This window comes from Mastomys coucha, unplaced genomic scaffold (assembly GCF_008632895.1).
Source record: "Mastomys coucha isolate ucsf_1 unplaced genomic scaffold, UCSF_Mcou_1 pScaffold7, whole genome shotgun sequence".
NCBI lineage: Eukaryota > Metazoa > Chordata > Mammalia > Rodentia > Muridae > Mastomys > Mastomys coucha.
Genome location: NW_022196913.1, coordinates 95,389,738 through 95,400,664, shown reverse-complemented (window position 1 = coordinate 95,400,664; position 10,927 = coordinate 95,389,738). Strand labels below are relative to the sequence as shown.

Here is a 10,927-nt window from a genome sequence, read left to right as displayed (position 1 = left end):
TTATGAGCATGGGGAATGGACCTGGGAGAAATAGGGAGTGTGATTAGAGTTCATGATGTGCAGTTCCCAGATAATCAATAAAAATATGAAGAGAAAAAAATCTAATTAAAAATAATTTTAAAAGTTGAGTCTAAAAGTTAATATTTAATATAGAATTTTGCTGAAATAATTAATTTCACATAAGTTAATAACAATATAAGATATAAAAATCTGCAAAGATACAATAAAAAATTAACTGTAATTTTTCTAGTAGTTAATCAGGTATAGGACTTGACTTGACTCATCATGAAATGTAATTGGTACAGTGGGGATTCCTAGAAAGAGTTTGACAACAATCACTCAGTTATCACTTTGACCATCAATTATCTAGTTATGACTGTGTCAGACTAGACTTCTCTAATAATTTCTAATAAAAATAATTTATGAATTATTAGAAAGTAATTTTATAATTTTTACCAGGAAACATTTTCACAACATATATAGTATATTCTTCTTCATTTAAACATTTAATAATTTATCTTTATTTTTTTACTTATTTGCTTCAATAATTTTAATTGTACTTATTATTCATGCACTTATTATTGTACATGTATTGGGAGTACATACTTGCAAGGAAGGTCATATGAAGGTCAGAGGAGAATTTTTGGGAGTCAGTTCTAGACTTGACCTGTGAGTGCTGGGGTTGAACTTAAGACATGAGGCTTGGTGGCAAGTGCACATTAAGCAATCTTGCCATTCCTATTTTCCTTTTAGATGGTTGGAGTATGTTCAATGCCACTCTGGTTTTATGAGCTAGTCATAGATGGTGTATAGTAGCATAGAAGAGTGAAATATAATTTGTGGAGAATTTGTTTCAAACTTCTATTCAACCTAAATGTGTTGCCTTGATCTTTTTCATTTTGAAGGACTTGCGCTCCAAACTTAAAGAAGATGTAAATTCAACTGGAAAACATTTCAAAATAAAGGACATCATTATTAGTCCCACAATGCGTAAAATAATGCTTCTTAATTCCAGTTTAATGTGAGTACTTTTCCCTCCTCCCTTCACTATCATATAATCACCTGCTTCAGCATCATGCTAAACCCTTTGAGGAATGTCTGGGGTAAACAAGTGTCTCTTTCCCCCTTTATTCAAGACACTAGAAACCAAATTACAAATATATGTAGGGCAGGATTAAAAGCAACTCACACAGGTCATGTTTTTTTGAAATGGTTCTTGGGATGGTTGTGATTTACATAAACTAGAGAAATGTAAACATGAAATTAAGAAGGCAATTTATACCTCGACTAAATTTCACTAAATAATGAGAACGATAAAGCAGATTTTTAATGACATCAAACAATTTTATTTATACTGTAAAACAGTAAGCCTCAATGCATAACATTGAAGTCAAATCCTCACAAATTTCACAAAAACAGGTTTTGCTCAAAGTTTCTGGTCTTCTTTGATTTCCAGATGTTACAAATGAACATCTTTGCAACACATTAGGCAATTATATGAAAACAGTGGAGCAGGATCATTGCAAGTAATAAGACATTTCTACACAACAACCATAGCTTCCTCCAGTGAACTTACTTCTAGTCCAAATTTCAGGCAAAGAAAAATGACCTCAGGATAAATTATTTGACTTTCCTAAATAAACACATCTTGCATGATATATTCTTGAACTGTATCAAGGGTTGCATGGGCTTTTAAGCCCATGGTTTTCTTTGTAGAAAATGACCACTAAAGACAGCTTCATACTCCCTGCCCGAGATTTGATACACTTCAAACGTAGAGTCTATTAGAGCAGTAAACTAAGTTAAGAATGTTTGAAATATAAATTTCCTTATAAATTCTGCTTCATTTATTGATCATATCTATAATTATCTTATTTTTATGTTTTTTTTGAGTAGGTTGTGTAACATTATAAAACTCAATTTTATCCAATACTTGAAATATTTATTTTAGTCATATCTTTAAAGGAAATTATGATCCAAAGTACAAACACACACACTATAATAAAATGTTTTGTTGCCTCAGTTGGTTGAGTGCCTCTGTGCTCTCTCCCAGTTTTGCAGAATTTTTCAGCATCTATGGCCTTTTGTTGGATGTTCAAATGTTGGGAAAGAACATATTCCTGACCCAGATTCTCCTAGGAGTGATAGACATACCCAGTAAATTGCTTACATATTTTACATTAAGAAATGTAAGCCGTCGTCCTTTGACTGCTTTTTTGCTCCTTGCAACTGGAAGTTGTATTACCATCAACATATTTATCTCTGAAGGTGAGATTTGCTCAGTGTTCATAATCTTACTATTAATGTATATTCATGTAGACTTAGCTTTTTAAATACAAAAATATAACATACTCTACTACCTAAAAGAACACTAGACTGTATTTATTTGAATATTTATTTTATTGTTAATTATACAACATTACAATACAATGTGTGTGGGTATGTGTGAGTGCTATATGCGAGTGTATAGGTATGTGAATGTGGGTGTCCTAGGTGGTCAGAGGCATTAGATCACTTAGAAATAGAATTATAGGAAGTTGGGCATAAGCTGCCTAATGTGGTTTCTGGGAAAGCATTCTGGCCCTCTGTAAGAGCAATAGGTTCTCCTAACTGCTGAGCTTTTGTTTTTCTCAGCTCCCTATTTATTTATTTTAAAGGAATTCTCATATTTGAAAAACCCTCTCTCCTATCTCTTCTCTCTCTCTTTTTCTTTCTCTCTCTGAAAACAGTAGACGGGATAGGATCATTAATAGTGATATTTCCATAAGATAATCAAAGTTAAATTTTGTAGTTTTCTCTAATGAGATTATTTTTAGTTAAACTTCAGGATATAAAAAAATGAACAGAGAAGAAATTACATGGTTTTTCTAAATGTTCATGGATTGCATGGTGAATGCTTGCACTAGATTAAGAATAGCAAGAGGGAGACGAATCCCATAAAATTCTATATGGAAAATGATGCACTGAGAGAGTACCTGTGGAGTCCTGGGGGGTTAGTGGTGTCCTACATCTGCCCCACCACAGGGCTTAGCCACTTGGGGAGGCGGGATTGGGAGTTTTGACTGTGCTTACCCTACACTGTGCCTGGCAGGCGTCTGGCTGTGGGGAACCTGGGGGACACTGCTCGGAGGGTGGGAGAGGACAGTCTGAGATGCAGGACAGCTGGAGTTGGCTGAGGGTACCCAAGCCTGCGAGGAGGCTGCGGGTATCTGGTTCTCAGGTTCTCGGACACCCAGGCTCCTATGGGAGACACAGAAGAGCTGAGTGGAGTGGGTCCTGCAGGCTGGATCTAGCCTAGGGCCGAGGGGGAAAAGGGAGAAGCTCTGACTGGTCCCTGCTGCGAGTCCTCGGCTTGTCAATGGGCAGCTGGCTTGGCTTGGCAGCCATGACTTGGGGGCACAGGGAGGCCTTCTATGGGAGATTATATGGGGGCTCTTTAGGCGAAAGCCTTCTCCATTGCTCCTCATGGCAGATCCCAGTGAAAAGAGGCAGTTCATGGTTTTAAGGCATTTATTGTCATAGTGGAAAGTGGATGAGTAAAACTATACCCCCTTTCTCGGGGCGAGACTGAGGTTAAATATCTTGTAGGGAGGAGTGTCTGGGAAGTAGACTTTATTGGCTAAGTCCTCCAAGCCTTTAGGTACCTCGCTAAAATGAAGATCTGAATTGAGTCTATGCACCCACAGGTCACATCCTCTATCTGTGGAGGAGTTTGGGCCATTGTCCTTACACGACTGATGGCTACAAATCTATGGAGGGCTGTGGCCTCATGACAGGAGCCTAGTGTCCAAGAACCAGGTGAAACACCTGCCATCAATTTAGGATCACTGGGCTTTCTAGCCTTAGCTCAACTAGGAACCATACTGTCTTTCACAGTCCTACAGAGGTCAAATAACAACTTGCAATAGTTGGTTCTTTCCTTCTATGGCTTGGGTTTCAGGGACCAAAATCATGTCTTAAGAGTTGTTTTTTACCTTTAAGAGCTTAGCCATGCCACCAGCCCTGAACTCTACCTTTTTTTTTTTTTTTTTTTTTTTTGGTTTTTTTTCGAGACAGGGTTTCTCTGTATAGCCCTGGCTGTCCTGGAACTCACTCTGGAGACCAGGCTGGCCTCGAACTCAGAAATCCGCCTGCCTCTGCCTCCTAAGTGCTGGGATTAAAGGCGTGCGCCACCACCGCCCGGCTGAACTCTACCTTTAATCCTGGACATTTTAAAGGCTGTGAATTCCTTAGTAAAGAGAATTACAACTTTATGGCTTCCTTTCAACTTGGAAGCTCTACATCAGAATCTCATAGGAACTAATTATGGGTCATCAATGAAAAAAAACTAGTCACCTCTGGGAGGCCTATTTAACAATATTACTTGGCATGAAGTCATCATGTGGAAAGCATAATAACTACACACAAGTTGTTTAAAGAATCTTTCTGGTGCCATTCAGTGTTGAATCCCTAAAACCAAATAGGAATTATTTGGTGCAGAAACACACACACAACAGATGCCACAGAAGTGGCAGGAGAACATATGGTTTGGAAAATTGGTGTCACTGTGTTAGTTACCTGCAAATAAGTATGATGCAAACAATAGAGAGAAAGTTTATTGCAGAGTATTTAATTATTATGATCTAGTAAGTATTCAATTGATGTTCTTCAACAATAGAAAGGCACAATTGAGATGACTGTATTTCAGAGCATTTATTTAAATAATGTATGGCTGAAATTATGGACTGTGACTAATCTACATTGAGACAGGTAGGATTAGATGAAGGAAGTTTCTTTAGTAAGAAAAAAAGGTCTTTGATGACTATTAGCTACTTTTTTTTTTATGATTGTTACTTGTCTCTGACAGGAAATAATTTAAGAGGTAGGGTCTATTTTTCACTGATGTCTTGAGGGGAGATAATTACCATCATGAATGAAAGGCAGGATGGGCAGTAGGTCCATGAAAGTGTTAGTATGTGACTAGGACTCTGTCTTCTAACATCTTGGTGTTATGAGGGATCCAGAGGGGAATCGAAACAAGACTGGGCTATTAACTGCAAGTCTCCAATGATGCCCTTCTTCCAGGGATATTCTACCACCCAAAAGTTCAATACCTTTCACAAATAGTGCCTTTGGATGAGGAACAGTGTTCAAGTACATGAGGCTGTGAGGAAACGTTTCACATTTAAACATTAACTGTATGCACTAAAGAAATTCTGAAAATCAATTCTAAAAGCTTTAGAGTTAACTTATGCAAAGATTTTTATGTTTTTATAAAAGATTCTAGAGAAGTTGCATTTAATGACAAGAAGAGGAATTTTATGACCAACATTGAGTTAAAATTTACATGTTTTATAGATGTCAAATACTTTAGTATGTGCTTGATGTACTTAAATAAGGACTTTATTGTTTCTCATGCTCCAGACAGGGGACAAAGTATATACTTGTTTCTTGAGCATACAATACTTAAACCTATAATTTAATTCCAAAGATATTGTCCTATATTTCTCCTTACTATTTTTATTGATAGATATCTATTCACTCTTCTATATAGCTGATCAAACTTATTCCCAAATATGTCTTCCATTTTTGTTATATGCTTGCACATCTTTGGTGGCAAGGGAATGAAGATATAATAGAAAGACAGACAGCAAATGGACAGACAAAGTGAAGGATGGACACACACACACACACACACACACACACACATACACACACACAGAGAGAGAGAGAGAGAGAGAGAATAAAGAGAGAGAGAGAGAGAGAGAGAGAGAGAGAGAGAGAGAGAGAGAGAGAGAGAGAGGGTTTAGGAAATCAGGTAGACTGAGGTCTTCGATGGAGAAATTATAGTACCTTGGAAACTCACTATGTTTAGTACAGTTGAACACAGGGGCAGGGTTATTACATCTAGCTAGATAAGAAGGTGGGGTTCTTACATACAGAGAAATGATGAGACAGAGTTATTATATACAGCTGAACAAGGAGGTAGGTTGGCCTAATTTCAATAGGAGAAGCCTCTATAGGAGGCTTCTCATAAGGAGAACCTTCAGGTCATGAATATCTTTGGGGGATAGAGCAATGGTTGTCATTCTCTGCACACATTATCAACATTTTTACACAGAGTAGAGCAATGCTTTGCCATCCCTGAGAGTCTTACCGTCCAAGGGAGGCAGCAGGCTTTGCTGGTTTCCCATGAATCTGGGAGTCCTTGAAATGGCCTACTCATTTCCACAGTGCACATACACACAAGACTTTATTCACTTAGAATAACCTATCACTACCACCATTCTAAAGTATTCTATTTTCATGTCTGTTGAAATCCTCTGCCTATTTTTCACTCAAATCATTTGAATTCTTGATGTGCAGTTTTAGAAATTCTTTAAAGATTTATTTATTTTATGTATATGAGTACACTGTAGTTGTCTTTAGACACACCAGAATAAGTGTCAGATAGCATTGCAGATGATTGTGAGCCACCATGTGGTTGCAGGGAATTGAACTCAGGACCTTTGGAAGAGCAGTCAGTACTCTTAACCACTGAGCTATCTTTCCAGTCCATAGAAATTCTTTAATAATATGGAATATAACACCCTGTAAGGTACATGTTTGTGACCATTCTATAGATTCCATATTACTCCATAGAATTTCATGTGCCTTGTTATATATCTTTAAGGAAACTTTCATATGTCATTATTGAATATGATCTTGGCAGGGAATTTTTCATTTATGACTTTAGTTAGGTTGAGACTAGTTCATTTTATGTATAATATTTCATTTGTTTAAGCAATAAAGAGATTTTTGTTAATTTGCTTGTTATAATCTGGTTCTATTTTATTTTATTATTTCTTTCCTTTTTTAAGATGCCTATTTTGTTTCTAATGAGAAAGTGCAGGAAATGTGTGGATTTGGGTGGGTGGGGAGGTAGAAAGGATCTATGAAGAGTTATAGGAAAGGAAACCATAATCAGAATATGTATTTTCAATAAAACAATAATGCTTGATTCCAGATAATGGCTTAGTAGTTAATATTTAAAAAAATGTAAGTGTTTTGAATTAGAAATCAATAAATATTGATAGATAAGTATTTTTCTCCCTTTAACCTTATTTGCAGAGATGTACGTCCTGCGTCTTATTATTTTCATTTTGGGGAAAGGATCTTTTGCAGCTTTCACTTGTGTAAGCACAGCCTACTCCAATGAACTCATGCCAGTAGCAGTCAGGTAAGAAAAGAAACTGCAATGGTTCATTATGAAAACTGGTGAACATTCTAGAAAATTTAAATGAGTAAAATGGGTGTCATTTTACAAGGCATTTCCAGCATTTAGCCTACTTTAAAGAAAGTTTTATGGAGTGTTGAGAAGATGTGTATTCTGTTTCTATTGGATTTGTTAGGTCTATTCGATAGTGTGGTTTAGCTCTAAAGTGTATGCTGACTCATAGTTTGGATGACCTGTGTCTTGTTGGGTTACTATTGCTGTGATGAAGCACCATGACCAAAGCAACTTGAAGAGGAAAAGGTTTATTCAGCTTATTCTTCCAAATCACAGTTTCCTCATCAAATGAAGTCATGACAGGAACTCAAGCAGGGCAGGAACCTGGAGGCAGCAGCTGACATAGCAGCCATGAAGGAGTGCTTACTGGCTTGCTCCTCATGGCTTTCTCAGCCTGCTTTCTAATATAACCGAGTACTACTAGCTGAGGAATGATATTATCCAATGGGCTAGGCTTTCTCCCCAAATCACTAATTTTAAAAATGCCTTGGAGCATTTAAATACAACCCGGTGTTATAGAGGCATTTTCTTAAATGACGTTCCCTCCTCTTCAATGACTTTACCCTGGGTCAAGTTGACACAAAACTAAGCAGTACAACCTGTGTAAAGGCAAGTGAGTTTGATGTGATGTGATGTGATATGATATATGTATGAGTGTGTGTTTGTGTGTTTATGTTTAGGCGTATAGGTCATACAAGTAGAAAAGAGAATGGAAAATACAAGAGGAGAAGGAAAGAAAAGGAGAATGAGATGAAATACATATGACATGAAAACAGAAGGCCAGACAACTGTGGGGGAAGGATCTGTGAGCTCAGGGATTAGGAGGAGGAGAGAGTAATGAATAAAAACTGTACATAATTACCTATGTATGAAACCATCTTAGCTAAACCCATCATCTCATAAGCTAACTTAAAAGATAAGATAGAAAGTGTCTTCACACAATGTTAGAGACAAATGCTGACATTTAGGCAGCAGTTGAAAGAATAATTTAGCAGGTAAAAATATTCTATAACATTTTCCCATCTCCCTCTACATCATCACACTTTAAAAACTCTGGTTACATACAAAAGTTTTAGCACACAGACTACTATTTTCTTCTTACTCTATCTCATCAGGCTTAAAATAATATCCTAGCCTAGCCTATTATTTTTCATCTTTGATGGCTCAAAGACCACTTGTGTACAAAATTTGAAAAGGCACCTTCCTGAAGATGATTTGTGTACAAAAACAAAATGTTGCACATTAAGGAACAGATAGCGTATATCACCATGACAGTCCTATTACACAGCCCTAATCTTTCATATGTGTTCAAGGACATTAGAGCTTCAGATGTCCAAATATGAGCCTTTACCTTGCCATAATGAGCCCCCATGTTTGTTTGCCAAACATAATCCTCACCTCTGTATTCCTTATGGATATATTTCCCATTAATAATGGAAGAACTTCTTAAGTTTTCTATCTTCAATAGAGAATCTCAAAACATTTTGACAATCTAAACCATTTGATGTGTAATGGGAAATATAAGACAACTTGTTTTAGAAGTCACTGAAAATCTTGCTTGTTAGTTCATTGCATTTCTTTGTGGTGGATATTTTCTCCTCCTCCTTCTTCTCCTCCTCCTCCTCCTCCTCTTCCTCCTCGTCCTCCTCCTCCTCCTCTTCTTCTTCTTCTTCCTCCTCCTCCTCATCGTCTTTCTCCTCTTCTTCCTTTTTTCACTTTTATTAAAAATATATTATTTTCTCATATGATATATCCTAATTATGAATTCCTCTCCCTCTACTTCTCTGATTTCCCTTCACATACCTTTCCATATGGATCCACTTCCTTTCTTTCTCTCATTAGGAAAGAATGGGTTTTTAAGAAATAATAATGACACATAACAAAAGAAAATATAATTAGGATAAAAAAACCCAACCTATCAAATAAAAGTTGGACAAAACTAATACACTAAAGGAAAAGATACCAAGAGAAGGCATATTAATCAGACACCTATTTTTTAAAAAAATCAGAAATCACATAAAAACACTGAACTTGTAGCCACAATATATACCCAGAGGTGTAGGGTCTATGCTTGCGCCATCAGCTTTGCTCATGTTGATTTAGAGAGCCTTGTGTTCTTGATGCCTCCATCCCCTTTGGCTCTTATATTCATTCAACTTCTTCTTTAGTATGGTTCCCTGAGCTCTGAAGGGAGGGATTTGATGAAGTCATTCTATTTAAGGTTGAATAATCCAAGGTCTCTTTTTCTCTGTATGTGTGTAATATCTGGCTGTGGGTCTCTCTATTTGTGAAAGTTCTCTGATTATGGCTAAAAAGGATTCTGATCTATGAGTATCGTAGGATATCATTAGGATCATTTTATCACTGATTTTTTTTCAAGACCAATTGTATTTGGTTTTTACCCTAGGTCTCTGAGCTAGATAGTCTCTGGTTCTTGGTGTCCAGCATGTATGCCTTTTCCTAGAGTGGTTTCCTCCTCTTATTTTTTGATATGCCATATGTCAAATCAGGCATTGTTTGATTATCCCCACAAGCTTTGTGCCACCATTGCCTTAGCATGCTTTGGAGGCACGACATCATTGTAGGTCAAGGGTTTTGTGACTGGGCTGGTGTTTATAGTTCACTTTGGTTGTGTGCAGAGTACCTCTGTACCATAGAGGTTACTAAGTAGGAGTGAATGCTTTATGTAAGCAGCAACTCAACCTCTACATGTTCAATGAGTTACCTGTATGTTGTCTTTAGCAATAGGTTCTTACTATCAGTTTGTGGAGAGTAACCTAGTGTCTTGGCAAGAGTCTGGATTGTTTGAATATCTCATGTGACCCTTTCTTGACTCAATTAGATATAACCCAATTTTCGTAGGAATGCTGCATTATTTTAATTATTCAGTCAAAAAATTTCCTATTACTCTTATCAAATATTACCTATTCTCTTTTTTAGTAAATGTCCTTTGATAAATTTCATATTTAGGAAAAAACATGCTCACTTTTAACATCTTAACAATTATTTCTGCATTTAACATCTAATGTACTTCCTAAGATTACATAGAACTACTCTTAAGTTTCCACAAAGGAGCATTTTGTAACAGACATTCTAAAATTCTTATAAATGTTCTTGTTGAAGTATTATTGCTGATAATAGTGACCATTTGAAGATATGTATTCAATATCATAAAATCTTGTCCTTAAAAGTGAAAAGAATTTGGGTTCATGAGATGACTCAGCACTTAAGAACAATGAATATTCTTCCAAAGGTCCTGAGTTCAATTCTCAGCAATCACATGTGTCTCAAGACCATCTACATAACGATATATGAGGTCCTCTCCTGTCATGTAGGTATATATGAAAATAGAGCCCTCCTACATTAAAAAGTAATAAAGAAATTAATGTTTTATATGTAAAGCATTTTTGTACTATTGAGAAAAAGATACATAATAAATATCAAATACTATAAAAATATTGTTCTTAATGGTGTAAAATCAAAAATTAAAGTATGATCTTCCCAATTAGGCCAATTCATCAAACATTTTTTAACTCTTATTTTTATTAGATTCTTCTTTACTTATATTTCAAATTTTATCCCCTTTCCTCATTTCCTGTCTGAAAACTCCCCATCCCATCCCCCTTCTACCTGCTCATTAACCTACCCACTCCCACTTCCCTGTCCTGGAATCACAAG

At 36.4% G+C, this 10,927-nt stretch overlaps 1 protein-coding gene across 1 annotated transcript in view; it reads left to right on the top strand.

The window, feature by feature from the left end:
* Positions 1-10,927, top strand: part of LOC116082119 (solute carrier family 22 member 22-like) — a 34,159-nt gene that overhangs the window by 19,918 nt on the left and 3,314 nt on the right. The window contains exons 7-9 of the mRNA XM_031358926.1: positions 906-1,021; positions 2,054-2,268; positions 7,090-7,198. Coding sequence (XP_031214786.1) covers positions 906-1,021; positions 2,054-2,268; positions 7,090-7,198 — 440 coding nt within the window. The remainder of the gene's footprint in view (positions 1-905; positions 1,022-2,053; positions 2,269-7,089; positions 7,199-10,927) is intronic.